The 22,268-nt window shown below is 35.8% G+C and overlaps 2 protein-coding genes across 10 annotated transcripts in view; one reads left to right on the forward strand and one right to left on the reverse strand.

The window, feature by feature from the left end:
* LOC134529720 (probable cytochrome P450 CYP44) overlaps positions 1-18,802 on the forward strand; it is a 44,020-nt gene extending 25,218 nt beyond the window's left edge. For 5 of the 9 annotated variants that reach the window (XM_063364093.1, XM_063364094.1, XM_063364096.1 and 2 more), the window contains exons 9-10: positions 10,072-10,231; positions 15,133-18,802. In XM_063364093.1, the coding sequence (XP_063220163.1) occupies positions 10,072-10,231; positions 15,133-16,835 (1,863 nt within the window). In that variant the 3' untranslated portion in view covers positions 16,836-18,802. Of the gene's footprint in view, positions 1-10,071; positions 10,232-12,584; positions 13,013-15,132 lie in introns of those variants that run through there. The other 4 variants (XM_063364101.1, XM_063364099.1, XM_063364100.1 and 1 more) reach the window with 2 other exon arrangements.
* A 1,379-nt stretch (positions 18,803-20,181) lies between these two features.
* LOC134529721 (plastin-1) overlaps positions 20,182-22,268 on the reverse strand; it is a 35,803-nt gene continuing 33,716 nt past the window's right edge. The window contains exon 12 of the mRNA XM_063364102.1: positions 20,182-21,164. Within this exon, the coding sequence (XP_063220172.1) occupies positions 20,994-21,164 (171 nt within the window). The 3' untranslated portion in view covers positions 20,182-20,993. The remainder of the gene's footprint in view (positions 21,165-22,268) is intronic.

Consider the following 22,268-nt stretch of genomic DNA (forward strand, 5'->3'; position numbering starts at 1 on the left):
TAAATTGTTATCAATTTTCGAACAGCAGTCGGAAGTAAGCTTGCATCAACTTCAGCACAAGTTCTTTTCTTTAAAATACGAAGGGGAAGGAGTCGCGGCTTTCCTGTCAAAACTGCAAGAGTTGGTGGTCCGGCTGAAGCAGCATGGGGAGAAGCTGTCCGATCAAATGCTAATGACGAAGATTTTAGTATCACTACCGGAAGAATATAAACACTTTGTGTCGGCTTGGGAGTCTGTGTCAACAAAGGACCAAAAACTGTCAGAGTTAAGTGCACGTCTGTTGATTGAAGAGGAGCGTATCTCTGTAAAGGGCAGTCAGGATAACGCCCTGTTGTCTAAAAATCAAGGTAGGCCGAATCCATTAAAGTGTTTTAAGTGTGGGAAGGCAGGACACATTCAGAAAAACTGCTATTCTAATAAATCGAAAACTAATAATCCAAGTGGGAGACGTATGTGCTATTACTGCGAAAAGATGGGACATATCAGTAAAGATTGTAGATGGAGGTTAAAAGCTGAAAATAGCTCTGAACCTGCTCATCGTACACTAAAGGGGGGCAATCTGAATGCTTTTATCAGTGCTGCAATGGTAAGTGAAAGCCTGGATGACAAAAGCTGGTATGTGGACAGTGGAGCATCTGAACACATGTGTGCTCAAAGACATTTTTTTTATGACATGTGCAAGCTGGATAGTGAAAAACATATTGTAATTGGTGATGGGTCAACTCTTGTAGCAAACGAGGTAGGGACTGTGAGAGTAGAGGTGTATGATGGTAATTCTTGGCAAATATCGGAGATAAAAGATGTGTTATATGTTCCTGATATCAAATTCAATTTATTCTCTGTTGGTGCAGTGTTGAGAAGAGGTTATCAAATTGAATGGAGAGAGTCTAAATGTGAACTTAGTAAATCTGGAAAAGTGTATGCTGTTGGAACTCTGGAGGGGAAGCTGTACAAGATGATGTTTAGGTGTGAACCAATCCCAGCTGTGGTGAGTGTTGTGAAGAAGCCTTCCATTAAAATATGGCATGAAAAGTTGGTGCACCAAAATACAGAGCAGGTCAAAAATATTCTGAAGAGCCACAACATAGAAGTGCAAGGTACTGAGGACTTCTTTTGGGAAACAACAGAGACTGCCTTTTTCATCAAGTGAACACAAAACGACGGACACTTGTGAGATTGTTCATGCAGACATTTGTGGCCCGATGGAAACAGCATCAATTGGAGGTTCAAGATATTTCCTATTGATAAAAGATGATTTTTCAAGGTATAAATTTGTTTACTTCTTGAAGTTCAAATCTGAAGCTAAAGAAAAGATTAAGAACTTTCTAAGTATAGCTAAGAACGACACCGGAAATCCAGTAAAAATTCTGAGAACGGGAAACGACACTGAATAGTGCAGTCAAGAAATGCGGAATATCACTGATGAAATGGGAATACGGCACCAGAAGTCTGCACCTTACTGCCCAGAGCAAAATGGGAAAGTTGAAAGAGAAATAAGAACAGTTGTGGAGGCAGCCAGGACTATGCTGGCAGCCAAAAACCTGAACAAACCCTTATGGGCGGAAGCAGTTAATACTGCAGTATACACCATCAACCGGACAGGCACGAGTTCTGTTAAAGGAAAAAGCCCATATGAACTATGGTTCAAGTCAGTTCCTGAAATCAAACATTTTGAAGTCTTTGGAACAGAGACTTACATGCAGGTGCCTAAAGAGAAAAGAAAGAAATGGGACCCTAAGAGCACAAAAGGACTATTCGTAGGGTATCAGGAAAATGCTAAGGCCTACAGGGTATATGTACCGAACCGAGGAAAAATTGAAATATCAAGAAATGTAGTGTTCCAGCCAGATGGTGTAACAACAACAATGGGAATCGAAGTTACCAAACCTATCCAAACTGAAGAGCATTACAGGGATGAAGCGGAAGGCATACAACTGGAAAATGTAGAGGGAAGCAATACGATTGAACATAGATCCTTAAATAATGAATCTGCAGATGAAGAGGAATTCAGAGGCTTTGAAACAGATAACTGTGGAAAGATATGTGAAAAGGTGGGAACATGTAATTTGAGGGATAGAACAAAACTAAAGGAACCAAGGTATCTGAGCCAATATGAGACAAGTTTTCTTTGTGCAGATGAGCCGCAAACATACGGAGAAGCAATGATGAGCAATGAAAGGCAAAAGTGGAAAGAAGCTATCAATATTGAATTGAACTCTATAAAGGAAAATGACACCTGGTCAGAAGTTATACCTCCAAAAGATGCCTGCGTCATAGGCAGCAAATGGGTATTTAAGATTAAACGAAATGAAAAAGGAGAACCAGTGCAGTACAAAGCGAGACTAGTTGCAAGAGGTTTTGAGCAGCTCAGCATTTTTGATGCAAGTGAAGTGTATGCACCAGTGGCTAAGATGGCGACGCTTAGAATTCTGTTGGCGACTGCAAATGACCTAGGCATGCCAATATATCAAATGGATGTTCAAAGTGCTTTTCTTTATGGTGATATAGATGACGAAGTTTTCATAGCAAAACCAGATGGAATGGAGGGGGATGAAAAGACAGTTTACAAACTAAAAAAAAAATCTCTCTATGGACTTAAAAAATCACCAAAATGCTGGAACGAAAAGTTCAATGAAGCTATAGAAAGGGAAGGATTGAAAAGATCAAAACATGATTACTGCTTGTATGTCAAGAACACAGACAAAACGAAGCTATATGTCCTGCTGTATGTGGATGACCTGCTAATAGTAGGCAATGATGAGAACCAAATTCAGGCATTGAAAGAAAGTCTGAAGAACAATTTCAAGATGAAAGACCTAGGACCGGTGTCAAACTACTTAGGAATTTGTATCTCTCAAGATTTAAAGTCTGGAACTCTAAAATTGAATCAAACTCATTTTTTGAAATCATTGTTAGTGAAATATGGAATGGCGGACTGTAGACCCGTGTCCACACCAATGGACCCACTGTGTAAAATAAACTTCCAGGACACTGAAGAAGACAAAGAGCTGGAAACAAAATGTCGACAGATTATTGGAAGCCTGTTGTATGTCGCCCTAGGCACAAGACCAGATCTTAGTGCTACTCTTGGCATTCTGAGTAGATATCAAAACCGGGCAAGTGAAGCACTATGGGTTGCCATAAAACACGTTTTGAGATATATAAAAGGGACCTTGGACTTGACACTCGTCTACCGACGACAAGAACCCGCAGCTCAGCTGAGTGGATACGCTGATGCAGACTGGGGAGGAGATGTGGAAGAAAGAAAATCTACATCAGGTTTTGTATTCCAACTCCAAGGTAATACCATCACCTGGACCTCCAAGAAACAGTCAACTGTTGCCCTGTCATCTACCGAGGCGGAATACATGGCTCTGAGTGGTGCAGCGGCTGAAGCGTGTTGGATCAGAGGGGTACTGCAGGATCTGGGAGTGTTAAAAAATGAACCTGTGATCCTATACGAAGACAATCAAGGTGCAATAAGAGTGTCAAAAAACCCAGAGAATTACAAACGGTTGAAACACATTGACATTCGCCATCATTTTGTCCGAGAAAAAATCAGTGAGGGTCTTATCAGTGTAAAATATGTTTGTACTCAGGATCAAATAGCTGACATGTTCACTAAAGCAGTGAATAAGATCACACTCTTGAAATGTATAAGAAGTATAGGGCTAGAATAATGCAAATTATTGGTTAAGTTTTGTTTTAGCTGTTCACTTGTATTGTTTACTTAGTTGTTTCGCAAAGTCTACCTAATAACGTTTATTGAGGGGGGCTGTTGGAAACAATAAAATCATTAGGTAACTTTGGTGTTGGTTTGAATAAGTTATGTTGGTACGACTGTAATAGAGTAAGTAAGAAAAGAAATATGGCTAGTGTGTGAGAAATGTGTGTAATAGAAAGAGGAAATTACACAATATTAAGAAAGATGCCGAGTTTTAATATAACCTATTAACAGTAAACAAATATGGTTCTTAGTTTATAAGTAAATACTATTGAATTAATTTTTTTGTTTGATAAAAGCAGTTATTGTACAAAAAATCAGGCCTCATGAAAAACTCCAAAAAACATTTTGGCTAGGTTATTTTTGTTTACATGTTGAAAACAGGGATCAAAATTCACCATTGTTTGGTGTTTTATTACCTGGCCTGGAGGGAAAAATTCTTGGTGGACAATGCCCCGAGAATTGATAAAATCAATCACCAATATCTTGACATTCAACCACGATTTCCTGGACTTTTTAGTCATTGGGGCTTCCCAGCTTGTTTCCATTCCCTGCTTTGGAATTTGAGTTCCACATCAAATTCGTAGAACCAAAACTCATCTCCTGTGATAACCTTGTTGATAAATTCACCACCCTCTTCAGCTCCCAACCAGTCCTCGCAGCATGCCACCCTCCATGCCTTTTTGTTCTGGAGACGAAAGTTTTGAAATAATTTTGGCACACTGCTTCTTCATTTCTAATTATGCTGTTAAAATTTCATGAACTATTGTTTGGTTCAATGAAAACTCTTCAGCAATCATTCTGACTGTTAAAAGATGCTCCTGTAGGATACAAGCGCAAATTATTTCTATATTTTCATCCTGAATGAGATTTGTCTTTGAAATATTCTCGGTTCTCCCAAAACCATTTTAACCACTTGATGGTTGGTTCCATCAAAACATCTTCTCCATAAACTTGGCTCAAAGTCTCAAAAATTTAAAGACCATTTTTATCTAATTTTGCGAGAAATTTGATGTTGATTCGCTACTCTTTAATAAGAGAAAGCACCATGCCGATGGCACGTGAAAAATAGGCAAGTTTGAACAAGTGCGTGACAGCCCAAGTGGCTTATAGAGTGGCTGGGCTCAGACTTAAGTTTGGTGGGGATGGCCATTTCCCTCAGGCATTTATAGGAATTATTTATATGAACTTTCCTGGCAGACTTCATAGTGCAGCTGAGGCACAGAAAGCTTCAACAGCAATCATGTAAGCACTCAAATAGTTAACATAAATATTCTGTTTTAAACTGTTGACTCTAAGGTAACACCTTTGATAAAGACAAAAAAAATTGATGAATGAAACATTTTTTTTCCTATAAAATCAAAATGTAGGTACCTCACAAGACAAATTTTACTACGTCCAGTCAAACACAAAGAGCAAGCAACTTGCAAGACATAAAATTATGTACTACACTGTTGATTTTAAATACAAAACCTCAAGTGTTTAAAAAGATACAAAAACAATTTAAAAGGCTTTGAATTCCAGCTAAACAAACGTAAAAGCAAGAACCACACAATAACTAAAATAATTTATTATGTTGTTGATTTTAATAAAATGATAACATCTCAAGTGCATGAAAAAATATAAAAACCAAACTACTATACATTCAAAGACATTATACTTTACCTAAACGCTCTAAGAGAACTACCGTATTGGTCCGAAAATAGGCCGACCCCTTCTACAGCACACTCAAAATCAGGGAAAACTGCATATTTCAATAGATTTGCTTGAGCCCGCCAGCGACGCACATTATTCTCGTCAACACCATATTTCCGCCCAGCTTCCACATTATTTATGGTTTCTGCATATCTTATTACACTTACTTTTGAAATTGGCAGAAAAAAAGCAAACAATGTTTATTTTTTGAATAATCGATAAAATAGCACCGTAACGTAAGACAACAATATGATAGTGTTACGATTCGAAACACCCGTAAATTCCGCAGTTAAACTCGCGATATTGTTCACACGACAATCGGGATATTTGTCTGAAAATGTTTTAAAAACATTCAACACAATAGTTTTCTGTGCACTTTTCAAAGGCTTTCCCGTTCTGTGTTTTACAAAACAAGGTCCGGCGTCAGCCATAACAAACCGTGCGCGCACGAATCCGAAATACAACTGTTGTGCCGGGCATCAACTGTACACCGTACCGTTGCCTACGTAGCCAATGACCGTACACACGGCATCTGCTAACATAATTAAAACTTGATAACTTACCTTACTTACCTATTATAAAATCTCAATATGTCAAAGACCTAGGAATTTTACTGGATCAAAAACTATTTTTTCATCTTCACGTTGAAAACATTACTTCGGTATCTAACAAAATACTTGGTCTAATTAAATTTATCACCTATAACACCTCTAATATTGACTCTATTCTCTCCCTCTATACAGCTCTAATAAGATCAAAACTTGAATATGGTTCTATTATATGGAATAGCATCAATAACACTGATATTGAAAAGCTTGACAGGATTCAATCTAAAGTATCTAACTATATTAACAAAAAATTAAATACCATCAATAACATAGATTTAAATTCCCTCCTTGGTTCATTATCAACTAGAAGAAAGATCTTAGATGCCATTTTTGTCTTCAATTGTTATTATGGTAATCTTATATGTCCTCACATATTTGATGTTACTGGCATTAAAATTCCTTCTTTTAATAGCCGTAACCCACCTTTTTTGTGCACACTTTTAAATACAAATGATATATATAGACTAGTTAACAATTTTAATATGTATGTTAATCACTTACAACCTACCAGAGAGAAAAAACTTGTTAAAAAAATTATTTTTTCGGCATCCAAAGATTAATTATCTTTAATACCAGATATATTAATCTAAGGATACTAACTGTATTTATCTACATAATATTATACTCTCATGAAACATTTTTGTTATTTTAAGTAATTTTTAGAAGTTAAGCACTCATATGGATATTTGTATGTTATGTTGTCTTGTCTTTGTTTTTGTCCTACTATTTGTTTTTCTTATAATTTATTGTTTTGTTCTTATTTTTGTTCTGTTACTGTATTTGTTTTTATATTTGTCTTACATGTTGTGCCCACCGTTGGAGCCTTGTGCTGTTGGTGTGGCATGTAACAATTCAAATAAATAATAAATAAATAAATAATAATTGTAAGTAAATACTTGCCGACACATTAAACTGTATTGGATATCAATGGTGAAATGCTATAATGCTATATAACAAAAATATTTATAAAAAAGGCATGTTAAAAATACTTACAAATGGTACGTAACCAAGGGACTATTTGTTGCGCACGAATAATGTGCGCGGCGGCCGGCAGCCAATGAAAATGTTTGTTTACAAGAGGCTGTGTTTATTCCAAAACTCAGGTAAGAGTGAACGGAGAATACGGTAAATAACCATAACGGCAAAATAATTGCTATTTTTACTAATTGTTTACTGTAAATACATTTTACAAGCAAATAAAATTACCGCAGCCTGTTAAATACAGTTAAAAAATAACCAGACCGAGCTTTTAAAAGCTATGTGCTACAAGTGACCACATCTGTGTACTTAACTTAAAATAAGATACGTTATTGGGGTTAAGTGTGTGTATTATTTTTCTAAGTTGGAAAAATGACTAATTCCACGTAAGTACAGCGTAATTTTAGGTCAATGAATTGTATATCTGATAACATTTTTATGCCATAAGTAGAGGCACGATTATATGGTAATGCGCGATAAAACGAAATAACACCGAAAACCGCTTGAAAACACGAAATAAAACGAAATGGTGCGAAATCCGCGATATGTCACGAAATTTCGTCTATCCTGATTATTTACGTTTTTTTTCCATTCTGTAAGGACAATTCACTATCTTCAGCACAATCAAATATTTCTGACAGTAACTAGCAGCCATATATATTATATGCGACGGTGATTCATTATAGATTTTAAAATGAAGTCTCGGTATTAACGTAATATTTTCTTTAAACGGTAATCTTGTGTACCATAATAATTTAAGATGTTGATAACTATGATACAATGGCCGCCGTTCACTTTCTGTAAATACAAAAATAACAAACGTCCAAAATGTTTTTCTATGATTACGTTTTTAATCATTAAAATATTACACACTAAAGCGCATTGCTTTTACTGTTTATTTAAAATAAAGTACGTAGGGTATGAAAATAAAATTAACCCTGCTTAACGTAACGATTGTAAATAATAAATAGTACATTTTTATGTCTGTATTAATTTTCACGTACGTATGTTGGTATTCGCTATGTGTTTGTATTCGCATCTATTCTCCATTGTTTTGATCTTTCCAGCACGGCAAGTTTTAGCGTATTTAGAGGTTAAATTCTTCCTATGTGATTAAAAAATTTTGGTAATGCCTAAAACGAAGGTTTCTGCCAGTGACCGATCGAAAGAATTTTCCAGCGAAGGATTTTATTTCAGTGATAAAATTTTAATGTGCAATTTCTGTAACTGCAGGCTAGACTACGAGAGACGCGATACGCTTGTGAAACATGTCGCGAGTGAGAAACATAAGCGTTTGAGGCAAAACTCATCTGTTAAACGAAATCCTTGTCTAAGAGTCTTTAATGCCATTAATTTGCTGTTCAACCCAAGAAATGTGAGTAGGGTTAGCATAGAAGATGCAAACCTACAGAAGTCTCTGCATAACTTGCCTTCTGTTTCCCATCTTCCCATTGATAAATTCATACATGGCTATGTTGCTTTCAAAAAAATAATTGAGGATGAACTTTCATTGCCAGAAACAAGCCAAATTGATGTTGCAAAGTACTACAGTGAATTTGCTCAAGCCAGTTTAAGGGCAATCTGGTTCCCAACATCAAAATGTTGATGCAGAACGTTCATTTTCCAGGTACTCACTGGTAGTTAGTGACAGAAGACAACGTCTCACTCCAGAAAATGCGGAAAATTTAACTATGATAGCATTTCAATAAAACCGTCTTAATAGTAATTTTGGAAGTGCTTAATTGTGTAATTTTGTAGTGTATGTGATTGTAATTAAGTCGTGAAATTTTTAATAGTTATTTAAAAGTTTGAATTTATGAATTTGCAAATGAACTTAATTATCTATGAATTTGCAAATGAACTTAATTGTAATTAGATCATGAGGTTTTAGTGTTTATTAATATTTATTTTAATAAATTTGCATGTCGTACAGAAAAGTAAGAAAATTTTGCCGTGGGTATATTGAGCAAAAAAAAATAAAACCACATAACACCGAAATCTTTATTTCTTTACACCGAAATTTGTCTTAAAATAACACCACATAATCTTGACTCTAGCCATAAGTGATTCTCCTTGAAATGTATGTGTTTAATTATACTATTTTGGCTAGTGCCCCATTATAGGCCGACTAGATTTCAAGGTTGACAAAACTGACAAAAAAGGTCAGCCTATTTTCGGACCAATACGGTACGATACAGGCTGCGTCGAGGCGTCTCTCATTTTAATTGGTAGGAAAGAGCTGGTTACACAATCCAAAATAGTTGTTGGTATTTTCACTCACAGTCTGAGATGTGTGACACACAGTTTGAGTCTTGCAAGGTGCAGAGGTGTTGGCGATACTTTGCTGCTGTTGTTTGCGTTCTGATTTTGAAGGGTCACTGTCTGATGTTCTAGATACTGGAAATTGAGGAGTGCATTGTACACACTTGGCTGAATGCACGGCTGGAATTTAGAAGATGTGTTCATAGACTTGTCAACACTGCAGGGCAAGGAGTTTTGGCCCTCAATAAATTTAGAGGACAATGACCGTACATCACACATGGAATCACCTCCAACAAAATGTCATTAGGTTCTGGATTCAAGATCTGTAATGTGTGAAAAAAGTCATCACAATTTTCAGAATACTGTTTTAGGACATCCTGGCTCCAATTTGAATATTCCACTGTGAATACACCACAAGTCAGGCTTTGATAATGTGTGGCAGAGTTGAAGCTCATTTTTGCTTTCATGTCCTTACACTGGCAAAGTTAAAAAACCACACTGAAGACTCGGACTTCACTGCTCCGGTGCTGTTCCAAGAGTAAACTGGTCATATATTCACAGAGGCTGCCAAATAAGTAGACACAATTCCCACACGTCATGGTTCATCTTGTTAAAATGTAAGAGATTTTATTTCTTATTAATTCTTTTTAGAAAATGATGTTTGACAGCAAATTTGCATGCAACACGATGCATAGGTGATGTTAATGTAGAACAGTGTTAATGTAAAAATGCATTTTTATTCATAAATAACAATGCAGTTACATATTTGTTGGTTGTCAAATGCATTATATTTTTAATTTGCAGACAAACGTGCATCTGAATGCAAATGTGAATTTCCTGTCTGAAGAATTCTTTGAAAGGCCAATTGAATTTCGGCCTGAACGTTGGTTGAGAAGCCAAGAATCGCAGAAAATTCTGCCACATTTGCATACACCATTTGGACATGGAACACGCACGTGTGCAGGTGAGCGAACATTCGTGTTAGATGTGCAGTGACTGGTGACAACTGGTGAGTGGTTGATGGCTACCAGTTATTGTCCAGCCAATTGGAGCTCATGTAGCAAATGCCTTAAGTGATCTGCACACTCTTACATTCTTATTGCTGTCAATTCTCTATGTTACATGATAGTTGTGCAGTACTTCTTCTGCTGTTTGTAAAATCTGACAGCTAAATTGTTATAATTAATTGACCCTTAATCCCCAATTCAGAGGCAAGAAGTTGGATTAATACTAGCAATCATTTTATTCATTTCTCCCCTTGCCTTTGCCAAAATTATCAAAAACATACTTCTCTAGCAAAAATTAAAATTGTTTTACATAGCCCATAAATAATAGCGGCTATATGAATGAAATTATGCCCGGATTTCTTTTACACTTTGATGAAATAATAAATTAAATTATTGGTTGTAGGAGACAGTGTTTCGATGTTTGTTGGAGCACATCAGCCTCTCACACTGCAGCTTGGCGGATGGATGGTCACTCGAGTGTCCAGCCCTGATGACTTGGTATTGTGGGGCAAGGGGGAAGCCAGTACAATTGGCAACGCTGTTCTCGAGCAGGTCTGCGCCGAACTGGGGGTGGGCTGACGAAGGAGGGGGGGGGGGGGGGGGGGGCTTTTAAATACTCGCTTGTCCCACGAGATTGGAGCGATATAACCTCTCCTCTCCATCTCACGACTAACCGCTTCCTACGGCCAACCCAGTCTATATACAGGCCAGCTGAGTGCAGTGGCGTAGCCAGGATTTGTGTATGGGGGGTGTTAAGAAGCATGGGCCCCCCCCCCGCCTCCATATTAAAGCGGGGGGTCCGGGGGCCCTCCCCCGGGAAAATTTGGATTTTAAGGTGTAAAATAGTGCTATTTTAGCAGTTTTCGGTACTTAAATTTAAATATTGTAATGGTAAAATTTTTATTAATTTTAATATGAAATTTGTTTGAGTGATGGATAAGAAATTAATTAAAGATTTGGTGCTAAGGGGGGGGTTTGAACCCCTAAAACCCCCCCCTGGCTACGCCCCTGGCTGAGTGGTGTCGGATGTAGAGTTTGAAACCCTCTACAATAATATATCCTCAAAATAAACATTTGGGGAAGTGACGATTTTTTGGGGCATGAACCGCCCTTTTAACTATCTGCTCTTCCCATCTCCTCCTTGGTCTTCTTTGGGATCTTCTTCCTGTGTACTTCAACTTCATCATTTTCCTAGGCAATCTCTCTTTTCCCATTCTGTGGACATGGCCACACCATCTCATTCTTGCTGTTTCAGTGATCTCATTAAAGTCCTCTACTCCTGCTCTTGCTTGCACCATCTAATTCATGATCCTATCTCGCCTCATAACTGCCAACACACTCCTCATAAACTTCATCCCTATTGCTTTGATCTTCCCAGCATCTCTGTTATCTACAGTCCAATTCTCTGCACATAGTAGGTATTGTGCAACACTTGTTTGCATTTTAATTGCACCTCCCTCTTCCATAAAAAATCTCTCATACACTAGAATGCATCCCCTTGTCCTCTTTTTACATTAGCCTCCTTCAATTTACTGAAGTCTGGTGGTGTCTTGAGCATGCTTGTAGTGACTGAGGTCTTGTAGAGTTGTAATAGCAGGGTACCTATCAAACCACGCACTTTGCTGTTGTATGTCTGTAGCTTTTGTACTCAAACTAAGTTGTTTTAATGTAAGGGGGTAAAGCATTCTGGTGTTTTTCCATGAAATAAATGCATTAGAAGTGACGATAGGTAAATCATTTAGGGTATCTGCCCCTTGGGCCCCTCTTCCTCCTCTCCTTGGCTAGCTCCTTTCAGGGCAGCTAGACCCCTCAGACAGCCACGGCTGGGTTGGCCAATATTCAACCACCACAACTCTCCTGCTCTTCTCTCCCACCCTTACCCACCATGCTCCGATTAGTTGAAAGGAAGCACACACTGCGATGACAGTACTCTGGATACTGCATGTCCCGCAGGCTCTCCATGCCATCTCGGCTATCCCCCATTTCCCCCAACCGACCTGCTACCAAACCAAGTCTAGCCCTTTCAGTCCGGTCTGGAGAAAGGAAGAGGGTACCTCATTTCCTACCTCTACCTCAGATTCCCATCCATATTCTACCTTTGAGCTGTTCCTGACTCTCCCGTTTTCCCCCAGTCCAGAGCTATAGTTGGTCCTGCAACCGGATTCCCTCTCTGCCAATCCATGAGCAGCACTGAGCTTTCTGTGAGGTGTGGCCCAACATCACACCTTATCAGAATATTGGTAACGATGACAGGTAAGATGTAATAAACAGTCGAAAAACTATCTTAGAATTCTATGTACACAATAGGCATGTGCGAAGCTTCGATAGTACAATCGAATTCGAAGTTTTTTTAATATTCGATAACACTTCGAAACGATATGAAGTATTCGCATTAAACGAAGCTTCGTCGTATCATTCAAGTTGTGACGTCACGTGCGATTTATTTTCTGTTAACTTCGGAAGATCGACCTATCGCTCGAACGTGACGTCACTATCGATTAATCTAAAGTGTTGTGTAAGTAAACACAACTAAATTGCTGCATTTGTCGACTACCGTGGGTTTTCATAATTTTATCTAACGAAATTAAAAATGGATAAAGGTGCAGACGGTTCATTACAAGCGAAAGAAGTACCGTCAAAAAGAAAGAAACGTAGTGCAATATGGAATTATTTCACAGATGTTGGCGATTGCTCCGCACAATGCGATTGTTGCAAACAGTCGTTCAAATGTCCGCGTGGTAGGTTATGTAACTAGGTTTTTTTTTATAATAAGGGTTTAATAATTTGTGAATAGTGTACACATTGATGTTATAATTTATTATTTGGATGGTAGTATCTTCACCGAACGCAATGCAACCGCTAACGTAAAAAAAGAAGAAAGTAAAACACGTCCCATCGCAACCACTCGTGGAATGTTTACGTTTCGTACGTTTTCAGATGCCTTTAACCTAATAAAGTTTCATGTCTGCCTTTTTTTGTATAAGATTTTCGTCATGACGTTTGTAACAATGTTTTCGTGCGGTGTTTAAAGCTTTAATGATGTAATGTGCCACAATAGAAATTTGTGTGTGCCATGGATTGGTAGTGTCTAAATAGCAAATTTTCTAACATACGGTAAAACTGAATTCCCCCAAAACACGTTTCTAAATTTTTGTTAGTATTTAATTGGTTTGGGAGTCAACTTGATTTGGATGACAAAATAGCAAAAAAATGGTACAGTAAGTAATCTGTAGGATGATTATTGTTCACATTTTCCCTCATAGAGAAGTTAGTCATCTAAAAAAAAATCAACAATTCTGACAATGGTTGTTTTTGAGTAGGCTATTATTTTTCTTGAAAACCATAAATAAGTATTTTAAATGTTGCTAACCCAACAAACAATTTACCATACTTAAATTGTAACTAGGCTAACCTAACCAATGATTGCTGTGTCTAGGGGGCATGGACCAGGGTGAGACTCGAACTCTGGGCATGATGTCACCCATGTGGGGCTTGGCGCTGCACGCCGAAACGGATGGTACCATTATTTAAAATCAAATCACGCCGAGGTATATTTGATAAAAAACAAGTAAACAAACACCCTTTTACATTTAACTCTGGTGATCCATGAACAGCCAACATGGTATTATTAATTTAAAAATAACTTCAATAAAAGTTATTATTAATGAAAGGCCTTCGGCAAGTCTGAGTCTATAGTGGCCAGTTAATATTTACGCAAAAAGGAAACAATGAAATTTTTATGTACCTGTTACACGCACTGTGTCTGCATTACACGATACATTGGTTACATAGGTTATCTGACGAGCTATCAGCCATGATGCCAGCTGCTGACTAACGAACCATAGACAACACAACACTCTCAGCGCTTACCAACCGAGCTGACAGTACATAACAGAAATAAAAAATCTATTACCTGAAAACTCACACAAAAAACACTAGGTATTATTAAAAGAAAATTACAGTAATAATAATTAAATCGAAATTAGGGTATGAGGCACTGAATCGACCGCACCCTCTTGGTGTAGTTCGTGGCACCCTCACATGCACATGACTTCTGCGGGAAATTTGAATGCCAGGAAAGGGAAGGAGGTTAGGAGAGTGCTGGCATATCAGACAATGTCAGGTTCATTCAGATTAGAACAGTATGACCTATTTTATAAATAGATAACTTAACAGAGCCTAACGAAATGTTCAAAACTTAAACAACCAGTTAAATATTTCAATTACAGCAATGCAGTTTACTAGAATTTTCAACTAAAATGAGAGGAACTCAAAAATACAATTACTATCAGTTTTTCTTCTTCAGTTGAATACCTATCCCATAACATGAGAAGATTTTAAGGGAAATTAGGCCTCAACATCTTGCAATTTCAAATATTTTGATACTGCTTACAATAAAACTTCCATGCTAAATATTTTGGTTCTACATTTCATAGCACTTAGCTTTGGCTGATTGTTGAAGCCAATACTTGCGAACTGGTCGTATGAGTATTCCAGTGTGAAATAATAAGTTATTGCCTCGTAGCACTAACAGACTAGAGCCTATTAGTATATACATGTTTGCAACAAGGTATAGAAGGTCTAGGGGATATGATTTATGGCTTGCTCTCCCAAAAATTGGGATAAATAGTTCAAAATTATATTTATAGCAAAAAGATGAGAAACTTCAAGATGGAAAGGCCTAATCCCCCTTTATGTCTTTCCAAGGCTACCGATGGTTAAAATTTTGCAAATACAACTTTTTCCAATTTAAATACACATTTAGTACATTTTATAGTTGTACTGGTTGTACTAATGAAATTATTTACTGTAGTAAAATAAGAGCGACACATCAACAAAATTTTAATATTGCTTGCAGGCACTACAACAACACTTCAGAACCATTTGGAGGCAAAACATGCTGTGTTGTACAAGGAACTAATGAAAGACAAAGAAAAAATTCATGAGCTTGAAGGAACTTGTGCAAAAAAAAAACCAGTGCTGCAGCCTACTTTAACTGAAATGTTCAGAAGTACGCAGAAGATGTCACCATCCGACCCTAAAGCACAGAGCATAACCAAACAAATTGCCAAAATGGTGGCAACAGAACTTTTGCCGTATGAGTTTGTAGAAGGGTGTGGATTTAAAGAGTTAATGGGTCACAAAAATGTTGCACCTACATACACAGTACCATGTAGAACTACATTTTCTGAACATTATATTCCAGCTCTTTATGAGGAAACAAAACACTCTCTCAAGAAAATGCTTGTACAAGATTTACCAACAATATCATCCATTGCATTTACATCTGATGGCTGGACTTCTCGCTCAACTGACAGTTACATTAGCCTTACCTGTCATTATCTCCGACCTGACTTCACGTCTGTGTCATTTGCAATGAGTAACACTGTTGTAAATGAATCCCACACAAGTGTTCAGGTGGCTACTACCATAAAAAATGTTCTTATTGACTGGGAAATTGATCCAGCAGTGACATCTATCCCATTATTCTGCATCACTGATAATGCCCATAATTTCAGACAGGCTTCTGTGTCATTATTTAAAGATGGTTCCAGATCATGTTTTGCTCACACCCTTCAAATTGCAATTGAAAACAGTAAGAATGATTGCCCGGGTACAACCACACTTCTTAGTAAGGCCAGGAGTATAGTTGGTCATTACCGAAGAAGCACTCGTGCTAGGAAAAGACTTCACACATTCCAGGAACAGTTGAACATGCCAAAACTAGAAGTAATTCAACATATTGATACACGTTGGTGTTCAGAGTACCAAATGCTCAAGAGACTGCTGGAAATGAAACCTGCTCTTGTAGCCGACCACGTGAACTCTGGCGATACAGACATGCTGACCGCCTTGGAATGGAAACATGCTGAAAACTTTGTTCAAGTTTTACAACCACTTGCAGAAGCCACAGAAGAAATGAGTGGAAACACTTATCCAACATTGTCCATGATCATTCCAGTACTTCACTGTCTTCTTTGTAACCTTGAATCACACATCACTGCCAAAAAAGATGGCATGACACTTGCAAGAGCATTGCATAAAAATCTAAAGTCAAGATTTCCGAACTACATGCAAGAACCCCTACAGCGTGCTGCAATGTTGGTTGATCCAAGATTTAAAGGAGTGCTTCTATCTACAATTGAATCGGAAGCCATTCTTTTGTCAGAGATAAAAAGTTTAAAAACTGATTCCAATCCTGTACAAGAGGCTAAATCTAGCATTCCAAACTCTGCACCAACATCTTCTCTATGGGCTGTCTTCGATAGTATTCCAATGCAAGAAAATAAAGATTATGATGAAGGAGAAGAAGAAGTGCGGAGGTACCTAAAAGAACCTCGTATCAACAGACATGACAATCCATTAAATTGGTGGAAAAATGAAGGTACAAAGTACCGATATTTATCCAAAGTAGCTCTGAAGTATCTGGGGGTTCCTTCCACACAAGTAAATTCAGAGCGTCTCTTTTCAGCAGCTGGAAATGTTGTTTCAGCACGAAGAGAAAACTTGCTACCTCAGCATGTCGAGCAATTGGTGTTTTTACATGCCAACTTGAAATAAAAGCTAACCTGTTGACCGGATATAAGAGCCTAGTGTGTAAATCTTTCAATGGTGTTTTGTGTGTGTATAGTATTAGTCATTTTTAAATATTTGTAGAACATACTTCGTTTTGTTTGTTCTCCAATTGAACATGGGGGTTAAATAATTTTTCCCAGTGTTATAAAAATTTATTAAACTTAAAACAATGAAAACTTTTTGATGATTGAAAAGAACAGTGATTAATTTAAGATGTGCAATTGTGTACATGTACATGTTTTTATGTAGAGATTTTTCAAAATGAATTACATGCTTCATGTTTGTAAATAGAACTTAAATTAAAGCTGGAATTTTATTTAATGTAGAGCATTTTTACACTCTGTATTAATGGGGGTTGAAAGTTGATATTAAAAATAAAAACTTTTTTTTTTTATGGTTTTGAAAAGCAACTATTCGCATTCGATTCGAATTCGCACAAATAGTTATTATTCGCTTCGCAATTCGCTTCGCAATGAAAATTTGACATTCGCACATATCTAGTACACAATCTGAAAATAATAACGTAACTTATAATCTGATGCAGAAATCATATAGCCAGGTTATCTGAGAGAAAAAATAACATTTTCATTATTTTAAGAGGAAGATATAGCATTAGTATATACAAAGGACTATGTTTGTTAAATTATGCATTTTTATATTATTTGAAGAGGAAGCTAGTGTTGGTGAAGGAAATGTCTTATCTGTGTAATGCTATAGTAGCACTAGTTGGTGTTCATGGCTGTGCAGTTGTCTATGGCATGCGTTGGCATTTATGCATAGCAACAGAGAAAGCAATCAAAATGTGTTGGAGTTGAAACTTGTAATGACAGAGTTGTTAGTAATGAAGGTTATTTAGTTACGTATGATCTACACAGGGCGTCGGTTTGCTGAGCAAGACTTGTACGTGGTTTTGTGTCACATTATCCGGCAGTTCCGGCTGGAGTACAGAGCCACAGAACCTCTCCAGCAGGTCTACAACACGCTGCTGTTTCCCGACAGACCTCTGCAAGTGCAATTCAAACCCAGAATGTAGTTAAGTATTCCTCTCTAATGATGTTTTTTTCCTTGAAGTATAGCACCTAAGTTCAGTTATATATCAGATATGTTTTTAAGTTGTTACATTTATCTCTTAATTGAACTTTTCTTATATGTATCTAAACACAGTATGCATTTGGATGAAAAAATCTTCTTGAATTTTCGCTTGTTTAGGGATTTTTAAAATACAGGATGTCCATAAAATAATTTCTCAGTTCCTATGTTATATTATAAAACTTTAAATTTAGACTATTTACAACAAATCATACATCAAAACTAACCTAGTTTTTCTTACAAATGTTCAAAACAGATTCAAAGCGATTTGTACCAATGTTCAACTGGCGATATTTACATGTGTATTATTGTAATTTTAATATTTTACGTTACATATTCCTTTATTTACCAATGCTGAGATATTGAGATTGTTCTAAAAAATTTGGGATGATGCAATAGTATGAAAACAGCAAACTACAGATGCTAAGTTGGAAGTTACCAATGTTTGGAAAAGAAAGGGGGAAAGTCCCCTCATATTTGTTTGTAGAGTATTTTTAGTGTTGTAACTTGTGCCCTCATTGGTCAAAGTTTTAAAGTTGTTTTAGTATTGGCCGACGGCATCCACACTTCTTTTTTTATGGACGTAATTGCTCGGTCACTTGCTGTTCAACCTTTCATCAGATGTTTTGAACGAGATTTCTTTTTTGCAACCACTGTCAGCAGCATAGGCCTTCAGCGGGCCTTCGTCTTCGCCTGACAACAATGAATGGCATTTTCGATTTATACTTCAAAGACAACCGCAAGATATAATTGTTTTTGTTTTGTTTTAAAGTAATGTTATATTGGATATTTTTTATGGAATTGTGACATAAGGAAGTCATTGTGCAATTTTGGTTAAAGGAAGAATAAATCAAGAAATCTTTTTTCAATTTTTTTATTTCACGCAAAAATAAACATTCCTTGCAAATCATCGAGAGCAATAACATGAAACGTAAGACCGATTTATCAACACCCAGCAAAATTCTAAGTGTTCAATAGTTAATTGTATATAGCAGAAATGAATCACCGTCTAGACTGTTACAAAATCAACAGTGTAATTATTTCTGTTAATTAGGCAACTGTAATATTCCATACAAAATGTTTTCAAGGAACAGGTAATATTAACACAATTTTTTTTTTTTTTTTAAATATTATATAGATGACAAGGTAAAAAACATGTTGTGCAATTGCATTGCAGTTAAAGAAAGACCTATAGTAAAATGTTTGTGTTTTTATTACACACAACAGTATCATTTTATTGCAAATATAAATTTTTGAATTGGTGATTAGCCTTTACCCTAATGATACTATTCAATGATACACTAAAAACAATAATCATAAACACAACCAAAATTTAAACACCCAGTAAGAAAATATTTGCACTTGTGTAATATAATATTGGGTGGATGGTTGTAATGACACACAGCATGTGCCATAAATTTAGTTTACCCAAAATGAACCAAGCCATTTACAATAACTATTGTATTGTATCCAAATTTATTCCTTGCTGTGTTCTTTTGTTTCCGCTTCATGTGCACTATTATTTTAAGATAGAAAAATTGCAAATAAACAATATACATAGCCTTGTTTCATACATGCTTTTTTTTAATAATATACAGTACAAATAATGTTAACAAAAATTAAACTGTCTGAAATGAAATTTAAAAGCTTTTCAAAGTATGAGATGGTGCAAAACAGCTAACACGTAGCAAGAAAAAAAAAACCTTCATATTTAATTGTCTTCCATGTTAGCTGTAATTAAACTGTTGAAAGAGGGGTCACATGATGAAGTGGTACTCAATTTGTAATAATTTAAGCATAGAAATCTTAATTGTATAGGGCAAGCTTCACAGTTACAAAGTAGATAATCTGAGATCACTTCAAGTTTGTAAAAATAATGTTTCACTGTTTTGTTGTTTTCCAAGGCCAGACAGCAAACTTTAATTTTTCCACCTATTAAAATAGACAAAATAACTAGAGTCCACCTTTTGAAAATCCTCATGCACTCATAATTTTAAATATATATGTCTTGGTAAAAGTTTTTTTTTTTTAAAGTGTAACAAAAGATTTATAGTCCTATCTAAATTAAATATACAAAAAAATCAATTAAAAACTCCCAAATTAATCAAACTGAACAAGTTTCATTCATTCTGAACACAGCATACTTATTTTATTGAATGAATTAAATAAAATGTTTACTACTTGTAGTTAAAAATAAATAAATTTATGTTGCCCTGAAACGTTCACATAGAGCATTAGGATATTTTCCTTCTTTATATTCAATAAATATTGCAGTCTACCTCGAATCGAGAAAAGCCTCCATTAAAAAAAAAAAATCACCCCAAGTTAACAAAACAGTTATAAGAAAATTTTATACTTTAATTATGAATGTATTAACAATTAATAGATTATTTTAACTAACTACACAAAAATTTCATATTTAAATTATAAACTTATTAATAATTAATAGGTTACTTTTAAACATTTAGTGCTAGATGGAATGTTAACATAACAAATTAGCACCATAAGGTATGTGGAAATGTGCAGAAAACATCTCACTCTAAAAGATGTGTACTGGTGTAAAAATATAGAAACTAACTACTAATAATGTAAATCTTTACATCATATACAAAATATTACTGTGTGTCTCACAATCACACACAGATATGAGAGCTTTTTAAAAGACAATGCAGAATCACTTTTCTGAGACAGTATAAAATACCCTTTTACAAATTCACAAAATGCTTAATTTCATGGTAGCAAAAAGCATTACAAAATTTACATTACAATAATGGTATAATATGACAAACAGCATATAAAACTTTTATGGATAATCAGCAATAGTTGATTGCAATATTTTCTAAACATAATACGATCTAACATTCAATATGACTTCAATGAAATAATACAAAAGTTGTAAAAAATAAAACTGGTCTAGAAATGTATAGATTATAAATGTAGTTCTGGAATGTCATAATAAATGCATCTGAAACTTGCAGCATCTCCTTGGAAATAATTTTTTCTGTTATTGTATGCAACATAATTGTTGCTAAGCAGTCAGTTCCAGAACTGGATCTAAGATGGTTTAACATCCATATTTGGAATGTAATCCATCGCCATCAAGCAGGCAAACACAGTCATCACCATTTTGGGTTTCACTTCAGCTATGTCTTCAGGAAGAGCATACACTCGGGCCCCAGTCTTCCGAGCCGTTGAGATTGCATATTTGGCATTTGCAATATTGTCCTACAATACAAAACAAAACAAACTAACATTTCTTTCAACCACAACTAACAATATTATGTTCATACAACCTATCAAAATTCAAAACATGGTTTCAAGCATGTGAATGCATAATTGGTTCAATGCTTAGATTAAGAAGCCATACTACATTATTTTTAAAGTAAAAGCCATTTTTAAGCCAGTCATTTTCATGAAATATCTAACAGTAGTGAACATGTAACAAATGGATAGTTTAAAATTTTTTACAAATTTTAATAAAATTCCAAGTATCAACAATTTATTATGCCACATAATTTTTGAAAAACCCATTCATAATTTTTAAATATAAAACCATTAAATTCCTTTAAATTAATTTGTTAATAGCATAAAAGTCTTATCAATTATATTAGAAAAAGTTTTATTTACAAATGTCATATTTATTGGTATTGTAGAATTCAATAAGATTGTTCTAAAATTCAAAGACTTTTCTACGAAAAAGCTTAACAGCATTACGCATTAGGGACAGTATATTCTAACCAATAAACACAGTGTGATTTATAACTTTAACAGCATAAACACTTCAATTTTTGAAGGTTTATGACAAATGAGGGGTTACAGTATATAGTACAAATAAAAATGTTTGCAGCTTTGGAGTTAGAAACAAATTCAACTCTGAAATGTTCATATTATATTTGGTGATGCAAACCCATATCTGCCAATTTTTTATTTTCACCACTATGATCCGGAACCCTTCAAATGCAGGAGAGCTTTCAGAACAATATCACAGCACACTCACTCAATAAATAAATTGGAACTGGTCACTTATCTATTTTCAGTTAATGTTAAGAATGCCTACAATCTGAAATATCCTGTAAAATAATTGAAAAAAGAACTAACATGTTTCATTTTTGTATTTCTTTCAGAAAATAGTGGTATGGGTGCTTGATTAATTTTATTTACAGTTCTAAAATATATAAAATGAGCCAACTGATTCACTTAAAGCTAGTCTCACTGAAACCACGTGAGCCTGTGCCTGCGGTGTAAGCTGAGAGAGCACTGAAGGTGAGTATCCGAGATGGAAAATGCTTCAGAAGCTATCTCACAGAGTCAATGCAGCAGTGGCAAAAG

The sequence above is a fragment of the Bacillus rossius genome, chromosome 2 (assembly GCF_032445375.1).
Source record: "Bacillus rossius redtenbacheri isolate Brsri chromosome 2, Brsri_v3, whole genome shotgun sequence".
In the NCBI taxonomy this organism is placed as follows: Eukaryota; Metazoa; Arthropoda; class Insecta; order Phasmatodea; family Bacillidae; genus Bacillus; species Bacillus rossius.